The sequence below is a fragment of the Porites lutea genome, chromosome 1, assembly GCF_958299795.1.
Source record: "Porites lutea chromosome 1, jaPorLute2.1, whole genome shotgun sequence".
Classification (NCBI taxonomy): Eukaryota; Metazoa; Cnidaria; class Anthozoa; order Scleractinia; family Poritidae; genus Porites; species Porites lutea.
Window position 1 is genome coordinate 9,148,730 of NC_133201.1, and position 27,190 is coordinate 9,175,919.

General features: G+C 36.7%; 3 protein-coding genes across 3 annotated transcripts in view; all 3 read left to right on the plus strand.

Annotated features, from left to right (window-relative positions):
- Positions 1 to 3,709: 3,709 nt before the first annotated feature.
- LOC140934837 (matrilysin-like) lies at positions 3,710 to 8,822 on the plus strand. Its single transcript, XM_073384398.1, has 7 exons — positions 3,710 to 3,820; positions 4,218 to 4,484; positions 5,129 to 5,235; positions 5,611 to 5,924; positions 6,477 to 6,548; positions 7,574 to 7,696; positions 8,690 to 8,822. The coding sequence occupies exons 1-7, from the start codon at positions 3,740 to 3,742 to the stop codon at positions 8,698 to 8,700; spliced, it is 975 nt and encodes a 324-aa protein (XP_073240499.1). The 5' UTR covers positions 3,710 to 3,739; the 3' UTR covers positions 8,701 to 8,822.
- Positions 8,823 to 13,288: 4,466 nt separating this feature from the next.
- Positions 13,289 to 19,258, plus strand: LOC140934847 (matrilysin-like). Its single transcript, XM_073384411.1, has 5 exons — positions 13,289 to 13,445; positions 14,394 to 14,770; positions 14,980 to 15,293; positions 15,728 to 15,757; positions 19,141 to 19,258. The coding sequence occupies exons 1-5, from the start codon at positions 13,362 to 13,364 to the stop codon at positions 19,242 to 19,244; spliced, it is 909 nt and encodes a 302-aa protein (XP_073240512.1). The 5' UTR covers positions 13,289 to 13,361; the 3' UTR covers positions 19,245 to 19,258.
- A 3,582-nt stretch (positions 19,259 to 22,840) lies between these two features.
- Positions 22,841 to 27,190, plus strand: part of LOC140943426 (matrilysin-like) — an 8,457-nt gene continuing 4,107 nt past the window's right edge. Inside the window, exons 1-5 of the mRNA XM_073392546.1 lie at positions 22,841 to 22,921; positions 23,483 to 23,746; positions 24,123 to 24,229; positions 25,021 to 25,334; positions 25,938 to 26,024. Of these exons, the coding sequence (XP_073248647.1) occupies positions 22,841 to 22,921; positions 23,483 to 23,746; positions 24,123 to 24,229; positions 25,021 to 25,334; positions 25,938 to 26,024 (853 nt within the window). The remainder of the gene's footprint in view (positions 22,922 to 23,482; positions 23,747 to 24,122; positions 24,230 to 25,020; positions 25,335 to 25,937; positions 26,025 to 27,190) is intronic.

Consider the following 27,190-nt stretch of genomic DNA (forward strand, 5'->3'; position numbering starts at 1 on the left):
TGTCCATTCCTTGTAGACTCAGGCAGGGTGTTCGGTCTGGTTTATAGTCCTTTGGGAGCGGGTTACAACAAGTCACTAAGGGTCCCAGGTCTCTCTTTTCCTTCTTCCTACAGGAACAGTATTTTCTTAAGTATCTTCGCTGTCCCCAACTACGCTGTTATCCGGATAAATTCCAACCTCACAATCGCGCCGATTCGTTTCATGTACTCTTTAAAGTTGACTGATACGGCTCTAAGGAACCCCAACAACAACAGACACTACAATGACTTTTCGCATGCGCCAGACGTGTAATTTCATCTTTCAAAAGGTGGTATTTCTCTAACTTCTCAAGTTCCTTATCTATAATTATTATTATTATTATCATTATTATTATTATTACCATATAAATAGATAAAAATAGCCATTAGAGCAACGTATTACATCTTTTGTTGTAGAAATACGAAAGGGGGTAGCCCAGACTAAATGCAATTTCGATTTCTTTTCTTTATCTTTTTCTTTCTTTTTTTTTTGTGCTTTTTGTTTTGTTTTGTTTTGTTTTGTTTTCTTGAATAATCCAATCTCAAGCAGCTTTTTAACGTAGCCTGTGCGTCACTGAAACAATTTACAGTTTAAACCAGGTCTTTGGATTCCGCTTGATACGGACAATTCGTTATAATAAAAGGACAGTTCTTTTTCACATGGAAACCATTATTTTTAATTTCTATTAGCTCCACCCACAAAGTCAACAAAGTCTCATAGAAAGTTGTCACTGTCTTAAACCTCTAAACCTTACTTTTTCCTGAAGGTAACAGAGAAGGCCTTATCATGTCTGACAGTAAGATAATTTTCACATTGCGACAGTGGAAGGGATAAGATGAAGTCCAGACATAAATTTCTGACTTATCTGGTAAAAAAAAATGTGTTCTTACAGAGTACTTTTTTAACTAATGGCTGTGTTGCTATTCATTAGCATACATTACCATACCCACGGACATAGCTAGTCTGCATAACTGTTATTTGTAAGTTAGAGATGGTTGGTTGGACAATAATGATTTTTACCAATCAAAGAATAGACTAGACAAGAATAGAATAGAATAGAATAGAAAAGAAAAAGAAAAATAGAATAGAATGGAATGGGGTGGGATGGGATGGTATTGATGGGATGGAACGGGAGAGAATGGAATAGACACGTGTTTCGTATAGGCTGCAACTCGTTCACAATGTTGTCATGACTAAAATAAAGTAATCATGAATTTTTTTCAAATATTTTAACAGTTCTCATAACTTACTCGAAAAATACGAAGCCGTATAAGGTTTTTCTTTATTATTATTATTATTATTATTATTATTATTATTTTTATTTTATTTTATTTTATTTTTTGAAAACAAAAAACATCTAAAATATTAATCAAATTAAACATTTGACATTCACAGTGATTCCTTGAACCTACCACTGGTCTTGCAAAATCTGTAAAAATGTTCTTTATAAACTGATTAGTTATAATCATTACCGAGAAGCATACCTACTTAGTCTGAAATCTAATGTTACATCCAATGCTTACAACATTTGTTATCAAAGGAGAATGAGTTCATTCTCTCTTAATGTTATATATACACCCGGGGAGGGCCTTACTTTAGGAATTTCTGGGAGGGGATGTGCCGCTAGGACCCTGGAACCCTTAACCTATACCAGAGCTAGTTCAGATGAATTTTGCTACCCTATACTAGGGTAAACTCCGAAGTCCCTCCTATCCTAGAGTAGCTGTTTTCCAGCAACTACTGAGGTTCATAGCACGGTCTAGCAAAAAAAAACCTTATACCACAATCCCTCGTCTAGATAAAATCTTCAACCAACTGATCAGTTTCCTGAAAAATGATACCCTATTCTAGACCCAAACGCTCTGATTTATATACCCTATCCTACAGTAAACTTCTTGATAACCATACCCTTCACAGCGGCACATACCTATATAGCCCACATATGGCAGTAAACCCCCCCCCCCCCCTCCCCCGGGTATATACACCTATTTTAATTAAGGTTGGTTCCGTAAACCATGTTTCGTAGCCTGCAGTGCGCTATGGTAAACCCTTTTGTAGCGGGTGAGTTAACTCTTGTTCACGTTCATTGAAATAATGGAGACCATTTGTGAAAAGGCGTTCAAGAGAGCTTTCAAGTCAAATGGCTGCTAAACTTCTTTAGCATGAGCGAGCTGAAGAATCTCCCCTTTAAAATCTCACAGTAAGAAATTAGAAGCCTCGTCTTTTAACAACATTAAATGAATAGGGTTTTACCGTCTGACTAAGCTGTTTTTTCATGGGCCAGAATGCTGGTTATTTCAATGAAACAAATCAACTGGCTGTTCTTTTTTCTATTCAGTTTTAAAAAATTAAATTGCCTCCAAAGGAGATATTTGCGTTATGTTAAGTTATTCATTGTACGTAGTTCATGAACAAATGCCTTGAATTTTATTTCTTTTAACTCCATCCAAAATTCCCACGTGCACGAGCCAAGCAAACTCGTTGAAAATTTGCAGCATTTGTATGCATATAACCACACAGAAAAACCGAACCTCAAATCACTGTCTAAATTAAAAAGCCTAGGATTCAGTGTTTTAAAATACATCGTCTTAACGTTCTGCTGACATAGCATAGAAGCGTCAGCAGCGTTTGCTTTCTGGGCTTCTAGGCTCGTTGCGGGTACAAAACTTACTAGACTTGTCATAGTAATGCATCGCGGGCTATGAAACGTGGATCATGCATCATTCTTCTCTGAAGCAACCTTAATTGAAATAGGTGTATACAGTTTTTTTTCCAGTTGTGTTTTACAACACATAAACAAAAAGAGATTAAATGTGGCGATAAAGGTGAAAGCAAGCTTACAACACGCTTGCGCAGCACGCTTAGCTTGTCTTGGATCAGTGATATGCGCAAATTAAATTGCTAAAATTAAGAAAGATGGACACACTCGGCTCTGTTTTGGTAAAATAATGTAATGTAAAAAGGAATATAATATACAGCACTGTATATATAATAACATAAGGATGACGATGGCTGATTTGCCTGTATAAATAGGGAAGGGGAGCAGCATAATGAAAATCAAAGATGCGAATCGAATGACCACCGTAACATATCGGGTTAAATTCCAAATAGCTGTGCTCAAATATAAAAGGAGACATGCTTGTATAACTGCTGGTACGTCAGAAAATGAAGGAAAGATATAATGGAACTGTTTTGGTAGCTGCTTTTTATGCATGGCGTAATCTCTGATAAAATATCTTCCGTTTTTTCGGAATATTTCGTACTATCAGAATTTCAGATTCCTTTTACTTTTGATTTGCTCCTTATGAACCTGTTAACTTTTGGTTGATGAGAATTTGTTCCCTTTTGTGAAAGAAAATTACCAAAAAAATGACTACAACGGAACAAACATAAACGTGATATCTTCTGTCTTAGCAATAGTTTTAGTTTGCAAACTGTATCGTCAAGCCCTGGACTCAATACTCAATATAAATTCTGTGGTTGTTTAGCTGGGCCAAAAGGACAATTCAATACTGGAGTTCAATGCTCTAAAGAAACAAGAAACGATTTTGTCCAACTACACAAAATACACTATTGACACAGCCTTGCTTTCAGTATTACTCGATCCAAGGATTACAACCTGAATATTTGTATTGAAGGATCGAATTAACTGCAAAAATGGACAAATATTAAATTCCATTTCCAAGAAAAGATCATCCTTGCTCTCTTGGTGACCACCATCATGAATGTTCTTACCCCAGCCATCTTGGTTGCATTTTTTCTTGATGCAGCAGTTTGCGAAGATGACCAAACTATGGCTTTGGTAAGGATTGCATGTAATACAATAGTTTAATTTGCATCCAAAAACGATATTGCTGACAAAGTGACTTATAGGCCTAACCTTCCAAAGTTGTTACGTTTTATTACATTCATTTATAAAAAAGAGAAACTTTGTCCAAAAAAATCTTATATTTATAAAGCATCTTTCGATCGTAATAACTAACCTCAGGACAGCCGCCCAAGTAAATTATATTAGAAACCCATGAACGCAACAGCCCTTTCTTTCTGCCTCGTGGAAAATAATTAGTTGTTACTTTAACTACATTTCTTTGTCAATGAAAAGAACAAACACCAAAAAACATGCCAACAAAAACAGACAAATTAATAAAACAGAGCGTTTAAAACAATTTTAATTAATTCCTCTTCCCGTTTTTCCCAAGAAATTCCTCAATCAATATCAGTACATTTCATCTACCCGAAGTGGAAACCACGATGTCTCGAAAGCCATTCGGAAATTTCAGGTATTCTTTGGCCTCAAGGTCAGCGGTATTTTGGATACTGAGACTATAAATCTTATGAAAAAGCCTCGTTGTGGTGTACCTGACTCAAGCGAAGGAGCTGGGCGCATTCGAAGATATGCCACCCAAGGGAAATGGTCGAAAACTCAATTGACTTATTACGTGCAGCCCGGACAAGACTTGCCTCATGTGAGTACAGTATTGAGAATTTAAACAAACAGTTTAGCATTCTAAAAAAACAACGAAAATGATAAATTTCAAGAGGAAACGCGAGAGTGGGAGCGAAGGGGCTAGATCTGGTCAATCCTGCATAGACAAAGAGGCTTCGCTCGGACAAAGTAACGGGGAAAGAGAGAGCGCTTACAGACTAGGCTGGGCTTGAGCATTCTTACTACTGCCGTAACTTTCATACTTTTATTTCTGACGTTTTTTACTATTTTTGGTCGAAATATAGCCCCATCTTTCCAGTGCTCGAGTAGTGAAATCGTGATCAGCACACCAATATTTTGAGTTGTCTGCCTATGTATTCATGCAGCGGTGAGAAAGGCAGAAGCCGATTAACAGATGAACGGTCGAATAAAAAAAATGAGCGACCGAACAAAAAGAAAGAAAAAAGAAAAGAAAGGATGAAAGCAAAAAAAATAAAAGAGCGAACGAACGGACGAACTAACGAAACAATAATTTCACGAATAAATGAATGAATATAATGCATCATGTGATGAATGCTGGAAAGGTGGACGAACAGTGCATGAAGTTAACGTGTACACCAACATGTATTTAAAAAAGGCATTTGTCACCTATCTGTCACTGTTTTTTCGGAATATTTTGCACAGAATCAACAAAGGCAGATATTTGCTGACTCACTACAATTCTGGGCTGATGTGTCTGGCCTTACTTTCAGTGAAGTTAACAGTGCAAGTACTGCCGACATTAAAATCAGGTAAGTTTGGTATATAGAAAAAAATCAGTCAGAAATCCTCATCAAGAAAGAAAGAAAAAACAAAAAACAAAAAAACATCGTAATTTAGATAAGTATATTCTCACCTAAGGCCATCCGAAAAACAACTTCTTAGATATGGAAACTCAGCACCATGGCTCAAGTCCCCTGGAACCTATTTTAATGATAAAATTTGTTGTTAGTTTATCACCACTGATCAATGCATACAATTTCCAAAATGTGTCTTTCTACATGGTACAGATTTATTTTTGTACAAGTTTAAAAGCATACCCCACTTTTGTCCCAGTTTTTTTTTTTTTTTTTTTTTTTTTTTTTTTTATCCACCTCCTTAACACACCAGTAATAAACCTCTTTCAGTTTTGGCCGGTACAGCCACGGCGGTACAAATGTGGAGCAGACTTGCCCATATCCATTTGACGGACCTGGTGGTGTGTTGGCGCATGCATATTTCCCCGAGGACGGTAGAGCTCATTTTGATGAAGATGAAACGTACACGCACAACACTCCGTCTGGTACCAATCTTCTATGGGTTGCGGTGCACGAGTTTGGTCATTCTTTTGGCCTTCAACACTCGAACGTCCAAGGTGCCGTTATGTACCCTTATTACACAGGTTACGTTCCAAACATGCAACTTCATTCTGATGATATTGCAGGCATACAATCCTTATACGGTAAGGGGCATGGACTTTCACGTTACATAGGGTTAACAAAGGGTTTCCTTACCATTCCACTCTATTTACTATACACGTTAGGAAAATGCTACAATCCACAAAATGATTAGCCAGTCACCAGCCAATAAGGTGCAAGAAAAACAAACAAAACAACGACAACATCACCAAACAATGTTGGACATATATCTCTTTAAAATGGTTAGTGCCTTAATAACATAATTTTATGATTTTTTTTTTTAATCAAAAGAGTTTATAAAGATGAATGACAACAAAACTGAATTGGTGGATGTGTTTTAGTTTAGTTTAGTTTATAAGTATATTCCTTTTCGCTTACATGAATATAATGAAAATTCAGCGCGTTTGTCACAAGAAGAATTGTTGGCCATTAATTTTTAGTCTTCTCAAACTGACGCGTTCTGTGAACTGACCAAATGATGGAAATTATGCGTCTGTCCTCTAACAGATAATCACAGTGTAACAACCAAGCTTAAGGTACTAGTGCAGTATCTGTATAAATATAATAATTCATTGTAAATGTTCTTGTTTTAATAGGTGAAAACACTGGAGGTGGTGGCGGAGTAAAAACTACACAGGCTCCAACCCCAGCACCTCCAACACCTCCAGGTAACATAAATTTTTGATTTAACTCTGGGACACGCTGTTCAAAGCTGCTGGGTAGGGATAACCCAGAGTTTGTACGAAATCTGAATCAAATGCAAGTGAAAGATAAAAATCCAAGTTCGTTTTGCACCCCAATTTGATGATTGGAAGTCCTAAAAAAGAGAAAATTATCCTAGAAAATGCCTATGAACACAAAAGAAAAAAAAAACTCCCAATTTCGGGTTCTTCGAATAACGAGGCCAAGATATGCAGGAGTAGTGATATATGGGATGCATGGTACGCTCTCCTTTTTAACTTTAAGGTGGCCCTCACTAGTTTTTCGGCACGGGTAGTCCATCGGTCACAGGGATCGGAAGAAGGATGACTCTTTAAGTACTACCGAAAAAAAAAAAAATAAATAAATAAAAAATAAACCAGAATACTATAACAGTTGACCCCAGTAAATCTTTTTGGCAACTTTTTGTTGTTGGGATCATATTTACCCCACTGCCGTTGTGTAGTGTTCTCACAAGAGCGACGAAGAAACCTCGATACCTCCGACAGTCTTATTTTTCTTGTTCGTGATTGCTTTATATAATATATGTTCATATTGGGGAAGGCTGAAGTTAGAAGTTTTGGCTACAAACTACTGGGGGGGTGGGGGGGTGGCATGGGGTTTATAGAAACGAAAGACCTTTGATTAAAAACAGGTCAGATGTATTGCCATCTCTTTTTGAACAATGCTGGAAAATACAGACATATATAACTTAATAACACGAAAATAGCTTTTAAATACAAAGATTATCATGATCATAAGATGATTATTTTGGTGACTCAGGGTTTCACTTTGTAAGTAGTCAAGAATTAGTATTGAATACAGAGAGGAATACTAATTTAACTCTTTACCTAACGGTTTCATTACAATTATTATAAAAGTCAAACCTAATTTATCATTTGTTCACCGGACATTGATGATCAATGCGAAGTACTCCGTGGGCACGCAGATGAAAATTGTATGTAGATGATTTCCTTTTCATTTCCCATCGCAGTAGGAGGCTGCAAAGACCGCGCAAGCTCCTCAAATTGCCAAGAATGGAAGAACTACGGATTTTGCTCAGACCCCGCCCACCGGCCTGGATTGGAATACTGGTGCCCTAGGACTTGTTACAACTGTAAGTTTTCGTAACCCTTTTTTGCAAGGAGGTTTTATTAATACGTCAATTCTCGGTTTTAACAGGACGTCACCAAATTTCAAACTATGGAATTATCGATTTTCTTCTGAGTTTCTACTTTCATTAGGTATTACAACAGCTAAACACCTTTATTTATACAAAATTTCGGTTCGAAAGGGTTCTTCGTTCTGCGATAGAGGCTTTTGCGTGACGCGGTATTTAGCTGGCGGCCAAGAAATACTGACAGCTCTTACACACATGCACTTGGATTAAAAATGTTAAGGGTTTTTTTTTTATTTATTTTATTTATTTTTTTATTTTTTTTTGAGATTTTGCTATGTAAACATTCCTTGTCTCAAAATAAATAAATATAAATATCACTTTAATCTCAAGCTATGAATTCAAGCATTTTTAGGAAAACTCAAAGACAGATATTTCTGTTGATTGTCAGCGGCCATATTTGTGCTCCTCAAAGTGACACCAACGTGGAATATCCGGATATCTCGCATACTAAATATCCCACAGACCTATTTCTTGGTGATTCTTTTTGTATAATTATCTTCTTTCATTTCCCATATTTTGAGATTAATTTATTTTTGATGGCGTGAGAATAAACGGAGATTAAATACCTTATTGGTACTTAATTTCGCGGGTCTTTAACGTTTTTCGCGATGGTAAAAAAAAAAAAAAACAGCAATTTAGGCACGCGAAGTTTAATACCCATGTAGAAAATTCAGTTTAACAATTAACACGTAATAGCAACGATATATGTTGACAAACACAAATGGTAGCTTCCCCGTTTTGTAGCTTCCGTTGTGAAAAAACGTTTTCAGTTTGCAAGAAAATGAAGTTGAGAACGCTTGAATCTCGAAATTGAATGCCGTTTTTCATATTTAACTGTTAAAATCGCGAAATTAAGTACCCACAAAATTAATTACCAAGACGGTATGTAAATAGTGCACTACATCTTCTTTCTAATTTTCCCATCTACAGGTAACGTGTGATGAAGAAGTGACGAAGGATTTCGGAAGCGTGTTTCTTGAAATTGAAAGTACTAAACGATGATTGTTGTAGTTTTGTAGTAGTTGAACAGTCTAAAAAAATACTAAGTCACGTAAAAAGTCAGAAGAACACATGTAGTACTGAGTTTATGGGAACCTCATAATAAAAAAAGAGTAAGGAGCTCAAAATCAGTATTTGGTGTATTCAAATAACGTCAAATAATAAATTAAAACTCTTTACACGATCAAATTGTGTACATAGAGAAAAGTAGACGTCCTCAACTGGCAGGTCCAGGCACTCAAGTTGGGGTGAAATTGTCTAAGTTGCTTCATTGCCTACCCGCTCCTGTCTTCAGTGTGTCTACCTTAATTCTCAGCAGTTTCAAAATTTTTTATAGAGGGTTTCCTTATCATTATTATATTATTTCACTATTTTCACTAAAATTATGTTTTTAGGCAGTAGCTGAGGGCTTTTGTTTTTCTTGTTGGTACTTTTTTTTCTTTTCCCTCTTTGTATTTCTATCAAGATTGTTTATTCATATTTCTTCCCAAAAAGTGTAAGATTTTCCGCTGTTTTCTCCAGTTCAATCAGGCGTGTTAAGTCATCACATCTTCAGCTGTCAATTATTAGGACAAGAGGCTATTTGTACCATGACGTCATTTTACTATACTACGACAGGAATCCTTCGGGGACTTGCTTTCTTGAGCAAACTAGGACGTTTGTTGTTCAGCCTTTCTACGAGTGCCAATATGGAACGAAAAACAAAAACAAACGTAGTCGTAGAAGTAAAATAACGCTATCGTGGAGATGGCCATATAGGCTGTGTTGGGTAAACATCTTTCAAATCTGGGCAATGCAATAGTTAATCATTGGCCGGGAGATTAAACCCAATCAAAAATGAAAACAAAAATGTTTTGAATGAACTATGAAAAGAACTATATATTTACATGAGGCATTTGAGATTCGAACTCACTCAGGGATCCCCAGCACGCGACGTGAATAGGAAACTGAACATGAACAATTAAAATCTTGCAGTTCCCGGGCTACAGCTTTATTTTCACACTCTACCGGATAGCTATTCGAGTGCCGACAAAAAAAAAAAGAAAAAAAAAATAGGAGCACCCAACGCCAATTTTCGGAAAATACCTTTACGGAAGACGATTTGAGATCTAGAATTTTCGGAACATTTTTTGTAAAATTTTTTGCTTGCCTGCCTCTCCTAGGATTTTCGAACCTCTAAAAAGTGGCGTAATTGCCCAATTTGACGGATTTTTACCCTAAAATGGTCACCTAGAATTTTGGTGGAGCCTTTTTTCTGGCTAAAATTTTCGAAAAGGTAAGTTTTGATCCCTATGATTTTCGGATAACTAGACTTTCAGCTAGGAAATCCGAACAGATGAAATATTTTTAAGGGGATAAAAATATGCCTATATCTACCGTTTAAATACTAAAATATATTTAATAATGCTGTTTTATTGGTTTTGAACTATATTCTCGTCGGGTGCCCCTGAAAAAAGCTGATCGGTAGAGTGCGAACACCAATTCGAAATGGGACTCTCCACTTTAGAGATCGGCACGACACAGCTTTGCTCCGTTACAGAAATAGCACCGTTCTTATGTGTGAAAGGAAGCCATATCCAGTAGGGTTTTCGTGCCTGCACTGTAATTTTTTCAGGAGTAAAAGTGACCCCAGATATTGAGGAGTTAAAATAACCCCAAAAAAGGAGTTTTCCTGTACCTAAAATTTTTACTCCACTTTCAGAGTTAAATTAACTCCAAAAAGAGTAAAAACAACCCATGTAAGGAGTACAAGTAACCCCATTTCGGAGTGATTTTAACTCCAGACTGGGAGTAAAAAGAACTCTTTTTCAGGAGTAAAAATGACCCCAAATTCGGAGTTAAATTAGGAGTTAAAATAACCCCAAAAAAGGGGGTATCCTGTACCTAAAATTGTTACTCCATTTTTGGAGTTATAATAACTCCCTAAAAATTACGGTGTGGGTATAGTGTGAACATGGACTAACTATTTTGGTGTATTGTACCCTATTTTTTCCAGTCTGGTGGCCCAATACATGCATATGCAGTTGGGTCAATAAATTCTGGCCCTCAGAATGCCTTTTCCTCAAGTGTTTCCCACCTTATATCTTCTATATATTTTTCTTATTATCATATCGGGAGCACCCAACGACTGTTTTCTGTAAAGTACCTGTTCACGCAAGCAAATATTGCCTAGAATTTTCTAAGCTTGAATACGGCTAATAATTTCTAGATGAGCGTTCCATTTATTTCAGGTACAGTTTTCGAAGCTTATCTTTAAACTAAGTTCCCTAAGATTTTCTGAAGTTTAATTTTAATTTCATATTTTACTCCCTATGTTAGGCTAAGTTTCGCAGAAAAAGACAACCTAAAATTTCCGGATTCAAAATTTTGATGAAGAGAGGGATAAAAAAAATTCTCACTTTCGTAAAACGTGCAATTGCACCTAAGATTTTCGGGAAAATAACACTGAAGCCCTCGTAACTTCAAAAAGCCTCGGGTTCCCCTGGCATGACAGAACGGATGCAAATTTTATAGCACCGCTTAGAATGCATTTATAGAGATCTAAAAAGTACTGTGGGTAGTCTCAAAAGACTTTGCACTACATTTAGGAGAAATCCATCAATGGGTGCCCCTTTTATATTGGACAGCTTAGTGTTTCGAATGGAGGAAAATTCTTCATGAGTAATGCTGAATTTTGGTGAACCCATAACATGAATCAAATAAAACTTGATTGATTTGTGTCACTTACAAAGTTCACATTGACGCAAAATATTATTACAATTTGAATTTGGACCTGAGCAGGTTTCGATGTCATATTTCTTTAGCTGTTCCAGATGTTTTAAACGACTGTGTAACATTAAATATGTAATATAGGTACCGTCAGTCATGCCAGAAGCATAATTGACTAACCAGTGCTAACAGGATATTACTAAAACAGTTTCGTTTTTCTTTGTTTTTTGTTTTGTTTTGTTTTGTTTTGTTTTGTTTTTTTTTCTAAGAAAAAGGAAGATCTGTCGTTTACAACCTTGTATTGCGTGCATTTTCTTCGGGCGACCGAACTGTTTATACTCGCGGAAGCGCCATTTTGAATTCCAAAAAAGATAAATAAATAAATGGTGGAGATGATTTCCTGTTTTTTACTCTTCCCAGTCTTCCTCAGTGATAAAACCAAGAATGGCAGCCAAAGCATTACGAGTAGAAACAAGCTGCTTCGGATCGCCTAAAATATACGCCCGCGATACAGGTTGATTCGTTTTATGACATTTTATGTGTTTAACAGGACGCGCAAAATGTATTCTTTTATAAGAGTAATACGATATTCTATTGTGCTGGTAAATTGCTAGAAAGATGCTTTCCGGAATACCAAAAATCCAAAGAGTTGCTACCTAAATTTATTAACATTTTTAAGTATAAACGTTAATTTCGAGCTATATTTCCCCTTCTTTACCATAATTGTTGACATCTGTTAACTAAAGTAGTTGATCGAAATCTGCATCAATTTTCTCCTTTTTAGGCTAAACTTTAGGTTAATAAACACTCATGAAGTTCGCATAACCCAGTAAAAGTTTTCTACGAAATTGTTGACTATTTCGTTTTTGATATGCGCTCCAAACCTATATTTTGCTCAAAAGTTGCCCAGGGTTGCTGGAACAGCAAAACGTTGCTCCCAACGACAAACGTTGCACAACAGTTGCCGAGTACATCAAGACAGCCTTGGAAATATAGCCTTAGCGCAGACCTTACTTATTTCGTGTTGCCTTTAGCGGCAAGAAAAGGAAAGGAGAGGCGGTTGAATGAAATCAAAATCTTTCTCATCGAAGGATATGACGAAATATAAACCATGATGATGGTTTTAAGCTACTTAGCTTATAAAAGACTTGGTAAGAATCTGGGACAAAAGATGTACTTATATTAAGAATTTTTACCGACGAGTGTGTCATAACTCCCTTCAATATTGCTCGATTTAACGAACCTCTATATAACGAAGTCCTTGGTATAACGAGCCATTTTGTTTACCCCAGTAATTTTAAAATAAATAAAAAAGAGCCTCGATATAACGAAACCTCGTGAAAGCGCACAAATCTTGCCAGTCCCTTGGCTCTTCGTTATGGCGAGGTTCTACCGTAGAAGGGCTTTAGGACAGTATTTTCGTCGCACTAGATTACATTCGATAAGAAGCAAAATAATAAAATAAGACTCAGGGTGGATAAAAAAAATAAGTCTGCTTTGTTGACGAAAAAAAGGAATGAAATGGAGGTACTTAGCTAACATCCTGTTTACACTTTTTTGTCTACTTTTATACAGACTGCTTATATATAAAAAAAAGGAGGTAAAAGTTATAAAGGTCTATGGAGAAGACAAAATTGTCACTTCTTTATAGGAAAAGTCAGAGTCGGTTAGTATGCACAGCTTTACTCCTAGCACTTAAACCTTTGCAATACAATAAAAATCTAATTATGTTTCATGTTAGCTTCTTTAAACAACTTTGATAGAACAGTGAGAAAAATTTAATCGTTTGACTGTGCAATCACGATTCACCTGCATCAGAGTGTTTGAATTCCAATGCCATAAATTGAGTCGTTTGTCTGGGTATATTCAGCATTTGTCGACGTCCACTTCGAAGATGTGGACTGCTTCACTTTTCGCAGTTGTGATGCTTTCAGCGTTAACTGTTGCAAAAGCTGAGGATGAGCAAGATTTTGCTCTGGTGAGGAATCAGTTGCCTTAGGGCTTTAATTCTACATTCTAACCTTTTTAATACCATCCTCCCGAAAGAACCAGATGAATTTCAAAAATGCAAAAGAGACCTTAAAAAAGATCGATGTTTTACATTCAATTTCAGCAGTGGAGCACTAAATTCCAGTTAACACAGTGCATTGTTTGGGTAAAGCCCGCGCCGTTTAGTAGGGGCTAATATGTTCGTTGGGAAAACTCACCTAAAGAAGTCAGACCAATTTTAGTGCCGTACAATGTTTGTTTGATTCCTTTGAAGAAAACATCTTATTACAGACACCCAAATGAGCGTCCAAGTGACTCAACTTGTTTTAAAGATAATGCAGCTGAGAGCCTTCGTCTTTCATCTTTCCTTCCACTTTCATTTAGTTACGCACATCCCTATAAGGTGCTGGACTTGTGTTGAGAACGCACTCGGTTATACTACATTCCAAATCAAATTTAAATTTATGGTGTTTCTTTGTTTGGCGGAAACTGGTTATTGTTGACCAAGAAACTACAGAAATTTGTTCTTCTAGAAGATTCGAGAAATTGTCAATTTTATAAGTAGTCACCTCGGGACAAGATAGCCGTGACCATCGTTTCCCGCAGGGCGGGCGATTACACTGATTGCTTTAGCCACGACTGGTTATGAAAGATGGCAAACATAAGAGCATAAGAACATAAGTGCTGTAGTTTATGCTGGGAGGTCCATGGCGGTGCACGATGCTATGTTCTGGGTTTACAAATTGCAACAGAACCAATAAATGTGAATATGTTTTATCGGTCAGTAATATCAAAATGATAGGAAAGGTATTGAATGTTATGCACCGTCAAATGCACAAAACACTGTTACTTTGCTAAAGGAAGGAGTCTAACTGGCTTCATAACCATTCCACTCTTACAATTAACCATGCTTTTTACTTCACTCGTCTCAATGCAGAAATACTTAAACCAGTTCCAGTATCTGTCGATGTCAAGATCCGGTAATCATGACGTAAAGCAAGCTCTCCGTAGCTTTCAAAGTTTCGCCGGTCTTAATGTCACCGGACGCCTGGACAGAGCTACTGTCAAACAGATGAAGAAACCGCGCTGTGGTATGCCTGACGGTGGTGGTGGTGGTGGTGATCGGCTCCGACGTTATGCAACTTACAGTAAATGGAGGAGAACACACCTGACATACTTCATTCAACATGGAAGAGATCTCAGCCAGGGCCAACAGGATCGCATCTTTGCAAAAGCACTGAAGTATTGGGCTGATGTATCGGGTTTGTCTTTTGAAAAAGTACGCAGTCCGCGATCAGCTGATCTTAAGATCAGGTTAGCTATCTTAAACTCGCGCTCTGTTTTTTTATTGTACTATATATTACTTAATTTATTACTGATCGTTATAGTTAGAGCCGTTGTCCCGACGCATTGATTGTTGTTTTTAACACCTGGACTTGTAGGATTCATTAATTCTTCAAGCAAAATAGACACAGTCTACAACATTCTTTTAACCAGGACTTTTTTAATTGCCTGCACTGTAGCTTTGGAACGAGACGTCACGGTGGTACAAGCGTAGAGGGAACATGTGGAAGCACGTTTGATGGACCGGGTAGGGTACTTGCTCACGCCTACTTCCCTTCAGATGGGCGCGCACATTTCGATGAGGATGAGACATACACTGACGGTACATCACGTGGTACAAATCTACTTTGGGTTGCTACTCACGAGTTTGGCCACTCACTTGGTTTGAAACACTCTGATGTGAGAGGTGCCATAATGTATCCTTATTACACTGGTTATGTCGCTAACATGAAGCTTCACTCAGATGATATACGAGGGATCCAGTCTCTTTATGGTATGTTTCCATTTAAGGTAGCTCGACCTAAACCTTTCTATTCAAATACTTACGAAATAAACGATGCCTAACTTATTTGTGCGGTAAAGATCAGAGTTTCTTAAAAAAAAATCAGTTTTGTGGTAACTAAAAAACAGGGTCAAGCGACGTTAAGATATGTATTGACAATTATTATATAACGTTTAAGATATGCGTTTGGGATAGTTATTAATCGTCAAATTGTCTTTTTTGTTGTTGTTGTTTTTTTTTTGCATGAAAAAAATAATAATAATAAAATGGGCTTCACTGTTACAGCTTCCTGGACTTTTAAACTTAAAAGTAAATTGAGCTCGAGAAGGATGCTTGTGATGTAAGTTTTATTGAGCATCCGGTTGGGATAAAAGATATGATTTATACAGGCAACTTAAATCAGTCTTTGTTCTGTTTTGTTCCAGGATCAGGATCAGGTGGTGGTGGTGGTGGTGGTAGGTGGTACTTCATACGTTATTCATAACTGCTTTAGTCACAAAGTGTTTGGTCTAACAACAACAACAACAATCAAGCTTTATTTACAGTATCACTTCATCAAAAATGCTCTTCCAGTGAGCCGTTTACATAACAAAATTTTCAGGGAAACTATACTACTGCTAAATTAATTAATTATTAAATTAATTAATATATATATATATATATATATATATATATATATATATATATATATAGAAAGTAAACTTCTGTGTCGAATGAAGATACTAAAAATAATGAAAAACGAAAGTCTTCTTTGCTTTTGCGCTACGCGTTTCACCGCTGTTGCGGCTCTTCAGGCATAGCAAAGTGTTTTTATTAACTTATTACATCACAGACGTAATTGTAATTACAATTATAATTATAATGGCTCTTGTAATTCGTAGCACGCGCGAACAATTAGCGTAATTTCAAATAATTAAGAACGGGTTTATATTTCAAAATAAAAAACCTCTCTTTGTTTTTTCTCATGCCCTCGGAGGGGCTGAGAATCTTGTAAAACGGAAAGATAGTAAACTGAGGAGTCAATCCCGCCGCACATTCATCGATATGCTTACTGACTCCCAGCATACGTGTGTGCGGGTCTCTGATTTGTTGTTTATGAACTGTCACTCTATTTCTCAGGAAATAGAGAAATAGCGCGTGCTACGAATTACAAGAGCCATTATAATTGTAATTACAATTACGTCTGTGACGTAATAAGTTAATAAAAACACTTTGCTATGCCTCAAGAGCCGCAACAGCGGTGAAACGCGTAGAGCAAAAGCAAAGAAGACTTTCGTTTTTCATTATTTTTAGTATATATATATATATATATATATATATATATATATATATATATATATATATACACCCGTTTTCAAAAAGGTTTTCATATAGAGAGATATATAGATAGATATATACTTTTGTTTTCTTGCACGTGCGCCCGTGTGCATTTACACTTGTTATTGTGCAGCTTGTGAAAAAACTTGGTTCAACGATAAATTTTCTTTTCGTCAGGTTCTTTGTTCCAATTTGTCAGTTAAAAAAAAATGCACGAGCACTGTCTGCAATTCTCGTGATTTGCATTCTCTTGAAAATTAAAGAATGAGGAATTCGGTCACTTGTAGATCATATAATTGTTGTCGTTACAGGAGAAGGGAAAAAACATCAAAGATTTTCATTTTTAAAACAACGCAGATGAAATGAAAAAAATGTGTTTTCGAAACCGCTGAGAAGGAAGATGTGACGGTGGATGTCCATATTGGATATGTGGGAAGGAGCAACAATATTATAGCAGTTGATTAAAACGGACTAAGACGATGACGAGGTTCGTAGAAGCAGACTTTATCGTAACCATGATAAAGTCATGTATCTTAATGTCTCACCTTTTTTCGTGTAAAATCACGGCCTGTAAGGCAATGTGTCATTGAAGACAGAATAAACTTTCGGCCACAAATGCTTTCAAGTTAGTCTACAGTTTCTCTTAAGCACGCCCCTGGACAGCGCATTTTTTAATACACTCCACACACGGGCGCACGTGCAATATATATATATATATATACACCCGTTTTCAAAAAGGTTTTCATACAGAGAGATATATAGATAGATATATACTTTTGTTCCTTTGCACGTGCGCCCGTGTGCATTTTTCACTTGTTATTGTCCAACTTGTGAAAAACTCGGTTCAACGATAAATTTTTTCGTCGTCGGGTTTTTTGTTCCATTTTGACGTTGTCGTTTTGAGTTTTTTTTTTAGAAAAATACATGCGCCCTACGATACAAATTTGCAATGGCGAATTATATAACTGATTTTGGGAATGAGGAAAATATCCCACGAAGCAGCCGATCCGCGAGTTATACGGCGTCACCGAATTGGTAGGCCAAATGCCATGGCATCTGTAGCAAGTGACGAAGCATTTTTATTGATGGAGTGTATTAAAAAAATGCGCTGACCAGGGGCGTGCTTAAGAGAAACTGTAAACTAACTTGAAAGAATTTGTGGCCGAGAGTGTATTCTCTCTTCAATGAGACGTTGCCTTTAACAGGCCGTTATTTTACACGAAAAAAGGTGATACATTAAGATATATGACCAGGTCATCATTGTTATGATAAAGTCTGCTTCTATGAACCTCGTCAACCTCTTAGTCCGTTTTAATCAACTGGTACAATATTGTTGCTCCTTCCCACATATCCAATATGGACATCCACGGTCACCTCTTCCTTCTCAGCAGTTTGGAAAACACATTTTTTTTCATTTCATCTGCGTTTTTCCCCTTATCCTGTAACGACAACATTATATGACCTACAAGTGACCGAATTCCTCATTTTTTAATTTTCAAGAGAATGCAAATCAAGAGAATTGCAGACAATATTCGTCCATTATTTTTTCAATTGACAAATTGGAACAAAGAACCTGACGAACAAAAAAATTATCGTTGAACCGAGTTTTTCACAAGTTGGACAATAACAAGTGAAAAATGCACACGGGCGCACGTGCAAGAGAACAAAAGTATATATATCTATCTATATATCTGTCTGTATGAAAACCTTTTTGAAAACGGGTGTATATATATATATATATATAACAGTCATTTCAGTTGTGATGCGCGTGCGTTACCTTCGTAATTCAGCAATTTAAAAGTTCTGTACGTTAACGGCTAGTTAGTCACCCTGAAGAAGATCACTGAATGTGATCGAAATATAGGTGGATTGAAAGGAAACTGTTTTCTGTCTTCATTTGTGATTAAGATATATTTGTGTTTATGAGGACGGGAGAGAGAGATGCTTGGGACAACTTTATATATATATATGTATATTAAGAAAATCTATCCTATAATTAATTGCACAAAAATCAATCAACCTTAAAGGTACATTATATAACTAAAATAAATTCTATCTCAACTCCCTCAAGGCAATCCCTGGTTCAAGACAAAGCCGGGGCAGACTTGAACGAGTTGAGACTTATCTCGTCTTTAAGAACATTTTCTAGGCTATTCCACATGACTGCCCCCTATAGTTAAAAGCTCGCTTACCAGTTTCAGTACGGGGCCTTGGTAGAAAAATGTTGTTCGAGGCACCTCGATCGCGCAGAGAGACACCGCGTTAGTACCTATTGGTTTCTTTTAATGCCATCAATCTACATGCATGATCATGTAATGCGTATCCTAATACGTATAATGCAAAATTTCGTGAGAGAAACAGAATTTTTCGTCAGAATAATGTTTTAAGCTTAAACTTAAGCTAAATTCTTAATCGCATGTTTACGGGTCACGGCGAAATTAATATAACGCACGATAAGTTAACCTTAGATTTCTTTAATGTACACATACTTAACACATTATATTTTCTTCACTAATTGTAGGATGCAGCGATAAAGATAGCCGTTGCCGATACTGGACAAGATACTGCCGTTCCAATGCATATGTTCAGAGAAACTGCAAAAAAACGTGCAGGCTCCCCTGCTGAAAAAAAAAAATGAGGTTAGTAACTGCCAGCCACTTTTGAAGTGTTAAAATTCGTGCTGTGCCGCGAGGATGAGAAGATTTGAAAATAAAAGAAATGACTTATCCACCCCGGCATCTCAAAGCGTTTTTTTTTTTTTGACTTTTTATTTTATTTGAAGCCGTCGTAACAACTTGTCTCACAGAATGTTGGTCATTGGATTTTAACGCCATAAACTGCATTATACGAAGTACATTATAGCGGAGCTCTCACGCGCGAAGCTCGCGCAGCGGAGCACCATGGGTAAGAAAATGTTGTATCTACCCATCTGCGAAAATTTGGTAATCACGAGCCCGTAAACAGACCGAGAGACCGTCCGTCCGCACCGCAGGCATATCAATGTAAAATAACTCAACCAACAGGTATGGCAACCCAAATGCAACACTAGGTTATTTTGGCGCGAAATCGCATAGCCACCCACGTCTTAATGTGAAACATAGGCAGCTGAAGAGTCAATAAAGACGAAAACGGAAAGCGGAAATTGTTTCTGAGTCCGTGTTGTCTAAAGTATTAAGCTGAGGTAAATTGTCATGTCCACAAGTTTGGAATATAGGGAAAAGAAAGACAGAGAAAAAGAGAAAGTAGGCGGCAGAGAAAAAGGGCGACAGAGATCTAGAGCGAGAAGAATAACATGAAAGTTTTGTAGCGGCGGTGACAAAATGAGAAATGCTAGCGGCCACCAATGCAAGGAGAAAATGAGCGGTAGTGAAAAATGAAAAGTGAACGAGAACGCGTACGACATTTCCCCCATAAAAAAAAAAGTTTTGCTTTGTAGTCGTGCAAAACAACGGCAAAGAAATGTACCAAAAAAGTGTGCTGCACGTGCAAAGTTGTTTCTTTGCTAATTAGACCTCTTGTTGTTTTTCACCGTTCTCTGGCGTTGCCTTCGCCCATAAGCATTACACGATTTTATATTTTGTTTAAACAAACTATAAATAGAATCGAGAGCTTCGCTTTTAGCCGTGGCTAAATCTTTATATTATACATTATATGATTTTATATATATATATATATTTCTTTTTGCAGATTGAGGACAGAAAGGCAAAAGCAAATCAATTAATCTTAAGAAGCAGTATTTAGGAGCAATAGTATTAATTGACTGAATAAAAATGATTGCAATGCAACAAACATCTTTGCCTTTTGATTTTCTTTTTTTGACCAAGTATATCCAACCAGAGGCCAATATCAATGTTACAGACGCGCTAAATAACAACTATTTCAATAATAAACAGCAAATTCTAAACTAAGCTCAAAAGATGCTGTTACTGAAATGAGTGTAGGTTACATAAGCACAATCAAATTACAAATTTTTAACAATCAATGAAACATTTTTCAAATAAAGCAAAATAAATAATTGCCCTCTCATAAAGTTTTTGGAAGAATCTGTCTTTATAAGCAAATCCAAGATGACCGTCGCTTCAGACTGCGTGATCGGATCCAACTATCGCAACATCCCCTAAAAGTTACGTATATATCTTGTAGAGCTGACTATCACTTGCTGTGTATTAGTAGCCAAGCAATGCAATAGGCGGAAAATTTTATTGACATGTGCTTAAAACAGAATATGGAATTTATTGAATGCGAAAGCCAAAGACGTGTTTCGTTGTTGGGGTTGTTGTTGTTGTTTGGGGTAAGTGGTTCGTTTAATTGTTTATTTAATTAATTATTTATTTACTTATTCATTTACAAATGTTTCACCTCCGAAAATCTTGTCTATTTTACCCAGAGGACAATTAAGTTCTAATCTTTAAAAGTACCCCTGGTATTTAAAAATTTAACATTATCCAAGGGTACTGTGGTTCATTGTTATTAAATGCCAAACTCTTAAAAAATATATATATACATAGAAAATCGGCGGGTCTAAAATACAGGTCACTTTTCCACAGGTCAGAGTACAGGTCATCATGGTACAGATAAATGAACAGCATTAAAAGCGTCTCCTAGCCCTAATCTCTTAACAAAATGCTCTATTAAGATCGAGGGCAATGTTTGTGGTTTGGTAATTTATCGATGGAACAGTGACCGGTACTCTTGACTAGTGCAATGTGACCTGCACCTTAGACCTGGCAATTCATTTGTGATTAATTTTAGTTAACAAAAGGAAATAATATTCCAGGAAGGCATTTTAAGTCACGTTGCCAGCAGCTAAAAAAAATGCAACAAAAGTTTAGAACGCGTTTACATAAGACGAGGGTCAACTCTCCACTGGACTGTGTTGGACGGGCGCCATTTTTATCGTTTTCGAACAGCAACATGGCGGACATCATTATGAGAGGGGTCTATAAAGATAGAATTTCCCAAGCGGGGGAGGGAAACACCTTCCCACCCCCAAAATGATTTGCTTGTACGTAAGAGGGTATTATGCTCTCTAGCGTCAAAGGAGCCTCCGACTATGCCTCCTAATTTTTTTACAAGAGAGTGACATCAGGCTTATCAGGAATACATATATATATAGGAAGTCGAGATAATACTGGTATCGCTGTCTTTTTACTTTTTTTTTTCTTTAAATCGTTACATTTTTCGATCACACATTCTATCGAAAAAAGAAGTTAAAAGATCCGGGTTTTCAACAGCGTTCTCAAAAAAAAAAACATAGCCATTTACTGACTAAAAAAAAGGGCCCCAACTAACAGAAATTAGGTAAAATTGTCTTTTCAAATTGGAAACTATTTTAGCAGGGCAATTCATCGTTCACGTCAGCCTCGCTAATTTCTCTCGAGATCTATCACCCATTTAACGATTACCCATATATGTACCATTTAGACTGTGATAACAATGACTATTGCCTCTCCTGCCTCTCCAAGATAAATAATATTTAACAATTATTCCTCAATGCCGAATGGGCTATTGACTCAGAGGCCATGAGGGCGAAAGGAATAATTATTTTAGTTAAATACAACTAGTTGGTCAAAAATATCCAGACAAAACAACTTTAGCTACCAAAACCCGATTCAGCCGCAATTGTTTTGGTTGTCAAAGCCGGCGCTTTTCGCCACTAGTGGGCTATAACTTACAGCCTAGTAGTAGCTCAACCAATCAGAACGCAGCATTGATAATAGACCACTAGTTGGATTTTACAAATACAAAAGATCTCTTTATTTTTGTTTTATTTTTATCTATCTATCTGTCTATCTATCTATCTTTTTTTTTACAGATCGATTGAAAGCAAATCAATAATAGTAAAAAAATCATGAAAATAATCAAAGAGAAGCTCAGGTGATTTAGCCACGATTTCTAGTGTATCCCTGGTCAACATCACGTTCAAAGATGCAAATGTCCACAATAAAATATATAAGCTTAATATTTCAAGTGGTAGGATCAGAATTTGTTTAGCTACAGGAGTAGCAGTATAAACACATGAGGTCAAATTGAATTAGAGTAGAATGAACAGAAAAAGATATTAAATCTTGCAATTGTAAACTTCACACAAAGCTCTGTTGATACAGGTTTCGGATGCTTTTTTTCTCTATTATTACGTATGGAAAGTATATATAAGTGTAAAAGAGCGGGTTAAGTGGCAATCCTATTTTATGTTATCGCACTGTAGAAAAGAAGTCGTTATGAAAGTTCTTTGTGTGGTTAGCCTTTGGGCATTACTTTGTAGCATTGGGAATTGTGAAGACGACCAGACTATCGCTTTGGTAAGATCGATAAATTGTCAAAAAGAACTTTTATTTAAGACCTTGTATACACGGGTCCGAAATTTTTTTTTTTCCGACCTGCGCAACCCGTTTACAAACTGAACCGCGCAAGGTCTGCTGGAGATTGCAGTACTGTTTGTGTAGTTTTAAAACTTGCACGGTTTGGCTGGACTTCTTTGTAAAGGAAAGGAGGATCGGTGCAAGTTTTATAGACCTGTTTAAACGGGGTTTAATGAACTCCTTTTTTAAAATTTACTACTACTTACCAGTTTGGTTAGAAATTGCATAGTGTTAAAAAGATAACTCGGGGCGAGCTGTGGCGGTTCTTTATGTTCAAAACCTTTCTACGTTAAGGGAATTATTCGAGGAAATATCTCTTGAGGAGAATAATGAGCTTTTATGGATACCTCAGTTTTGAATCCACAAAAACAATTAACTGATGTTCGAGACGGTTATTACACCATCACGTCCAAAGGCCATACAGTCCGCTGGGTATGAAGTTTATGACTTTGACTCCTGTACAATTATTTTATTATTATTGTAATTTTTTTTTTTTTTCAGAAATTTCTTAATGATTTTGGGTACGTATCATTTTCGCGAAGTGGAAACCACGATGTCTCGACAGCCATACGCATGTTTCAGGAATACTTCGGCCTGAGGGTCAGCGGTATTTTAGATGCTTCCACTGTTAATCTTATGAAAAAGCCTCGTTGTGGTGTACCTGACGCAAACGAAGGAGTGCGTATGCAAAGATATGCTACACTAGGTAAATGGTCAAAGAAGAATTTGAACTATTTCGTACAGCCTGGCCAAGATTTGCCTCATGTGAGTTACAAACGCATTGTATTTTTGTTTTTGTTTTGTTTTGTTTTGTTTTGTTTTTTTACCTCAGTAGGCCTCAAATCAAGCCCGAATGATGTTCCTGTTGTTCTTGGTGATGATGTATTTTTTCTACTTTGTTTTTTTTTTTTTTTTTTTTCGTGTCAGTTCTTTGTTTTTGTTTTCGTTTGTTGTCTTTGTTATTAATGTTGGACGTTCTCATTCTCATGCTCATTGTTCATTTTCATTCTTACTCCTATTTTCATTCCCATTTTCCGTCTCTTTTTCATTCTCATTACGACTACCATTACCACTATCTTTATCGTTATGGTTATCGCTATCATTCTTAATCAAGCTTTCTTTTTCCTCCACGAGATCACAGGATCAGCAGAGAAAGGTATTTGGTGACGCACTGCAGTTTTGGGCTGATGTGTCCGGACTGACTTTTAATGAAGTGAGCACTGCGAGGAATGCTGACATTAAAATCAGGTGAGTCTGGCGCATACGATAGAATTAATTCAATAAAGCTGAGGGTAGCCATTATTCTATCCAAATTTCATGCAGATATTTGAGCATCTTAATATAATGGGAAAATTCAAGGTTAGAGTAAATACTTTTGATTTTCTAGGGCTTAAGATTAATTTATTTCTGTTACGTTTAACAGGCATATGAAGAAGAAAAATGGATTGTTTAGACAAAAAAAAAAATCCCGGAGAATAACAATAGCTGAAAGAGCGTTGACCACTCTCACGGCAAACGAAACAAATTGCAGCTACAACCAGTTTGAAAAATGTTGAGACACTCGAAAAAAGTGACCTTTCTTGCTCCAAATCGCTGCTGGTTACAGGTCTCTGAGATAAAATACTGACCTCCCTCCTCCCTTCCATTCAAAGTTGTTCATCGTATTTTTTAGCATGGCCTTGTATTGCTAGCAACTTTAATATGGGGTGGAGGGGGGTCGCAAGCACAAGATCGTGGACAAGCCATTTGAATCAAATTACGGTTCAGTGTCTCAAGTACTTTTGCAACTGCATTGTAGAATAATTTTTTTACAGTTCACTTTTACAACTAACTGTTGAACATTTCCATTTAGCAGTTTTACGGCTAACGGTTAAACCCCATCAGAGACCCCGCGATCGAAAAAATCTCAAAATTCCCGACGCGTCGACTACACATTTTTTTGGAATTACAAACATCTTTCTAGCGTGCAACTGGACAAGCTTTCTCGACAATGCGCCATCGCCTCTCCCCAAACCATAAAATTAAAAATTTCGTTTCAGTTTTGGACGATACAGTCATAACGGCACAACTGTGGAAGGAACTTGTCCATATCCTTTTAACGGACCTGGAGGTGTGTTGGCGCATGCGTATTACCCTCAAGACGGAAGGGCCCATTTTGATGAAGACGAAACATTTACCCATAATACCTCATCTGGAACTAATCTCCTGTGGGTCGCGGTGCACGAGTTTGGACATTCTCTGGGCCTTCGACATTCAAACGTCCGAGGTGCCGTCATGTATCCTTATTACACAGGTTATGTCCCGGACATGAAACTCCATTCTGATGATGTTGCAGGCATACAATCCTTATACGGTGAGGAGTATGTAATTTTCATGTCAGGGCTGTCGCAGTCCGCAAATAAAGAGTTGTAACGTACGTTTTTAGGATTTAATGAGGGGAATCTAAGCCATTAACCTCCGTGAGTTGAGGAGAAGAATAAACTACTGAACAACGTCTAATGAGAAGGGAAAAAAAAAGTGGAAGAATATGACTTTCAATAGTAATTGTTTCCTTTAGATGATAAAATTAACTTTTTTTGCCTTATCATAAAAACAACAGTAGTAAGGGGCAGAATATAAGTTAACCTAGGTGCATGTGCCCCTTCTCCTCCTCAGTAACATATTTATTTATAATGTACTAAACTGAAGAAAAATAAAATGCAAATAAAGCAAACAATAGACAAAACTTTTATTAATTTTTATTTTTTGTGTGTGTATGTATGACAGAAATATAATGGCGCTAATTCCGGCGAGATGTGGCTGGTTTATTACTATCCCTCACTTTCCAGTTGAACTCTTACTTGTTCACAGTACCAAAAGAAGCGTACAGATCATGACTCCTTGGATGGAGCTATCGTTATTAGATCTTATTCTTTGTGAGTTATGTTTGTTGTCAAAATATTTTTTATTGCTTTAGGTCCCAACACCGAAGGTGGTGGTGAAGTACATACTTTGACTCCTTCCCAGGCTTCCACCCCCGTTCCTCCGACAACTGAGGGCCCTGGTAAGTTGATTTAATTCAAGAGCCTATTTTACACGTTTATAAACGTTTTCATAACCTGAAAACCATATTGGAATGAAATAAACCCAAAAATTAAAGATCCACTTTGCTTAAAAAGGAGGACTTTTAACGACAAACTGTGTATGAACTTAAACTTCCTCGTTTCCCTATGTTTTGATGAACTGAAAATTGAATGAGATTGAATGTATCAAGTTTTTTTTGCATATTTTGTTTGTTTGTTTTGTTGTTTTTTTTTTCCATTGTTAATTTGCTTCTATTGGATTGTTCTGTTATTGTTTGTCAACTCAATAAAACTTCTTTAATCAGTACACCAGCTGAAATAGGGTACTTCCATATACAGCCTACAAAGTCATTAACTGTTTTTTTCCTGCTCGCATTGGTATTTCGTTTATTTGCAATAAAGTGATATTACTTGACCCGTGAAATAGGTAGTGGAATACTACGCCTTACTACGCCCTTGAATTCACTTGTATTCTTTTGTTTAGCTCTGTTATTTGACACTATTTGTTAAACAAAGTATACACTGGTTTTGATGTTTAGAAACTATTATTTTGTTGTATTTTTTTTTTGTATGTGTGTGTATGAGTGTGTATCTATTTCTTTGTTTCTTTTGTTTTTGTTACAACTAATAATCTTTGGTATCCGTACGTGTCCGTTTACAAATCAAAGCTTTAAAGTAAAGCATGATAGGGAGTGATAGCTGAAAAAAGGCAAAGCAGGATAAGATGGAAGTTGCTCTGAAATGATTCCCATCCCTATTTCTGTAATTAAGGAAAAAGAAACTGCTAAGCGTTTTTCTAGAAAATATTGTGTTGGAAAGTGTGGGAAAACAAATAGGTACTATCTACATGTGCCATTTTGTTTTCGTTTGATGCTGATGGTTTATTTTTGTTACTTTTGTATAACTTAACGGCCCTTTCACTGCCAAATGTGGCCAAAGGCAAAATTCGACAAAAAAAATCCCAAATTTTATTTTGTAAAATTCTGAAAAACAAGTATCACCACGTGAAAGTACAGATAGACAGGTTTCATTTGAATGGTCACCCCACAGGACTTCTTCACAGACTCAAAAGTTAGAACTACCTTACGAAACTCCATTATTCACTCTGGCAGTGAAAGGGTTATAGACGTCCAATGTATACCTTTTG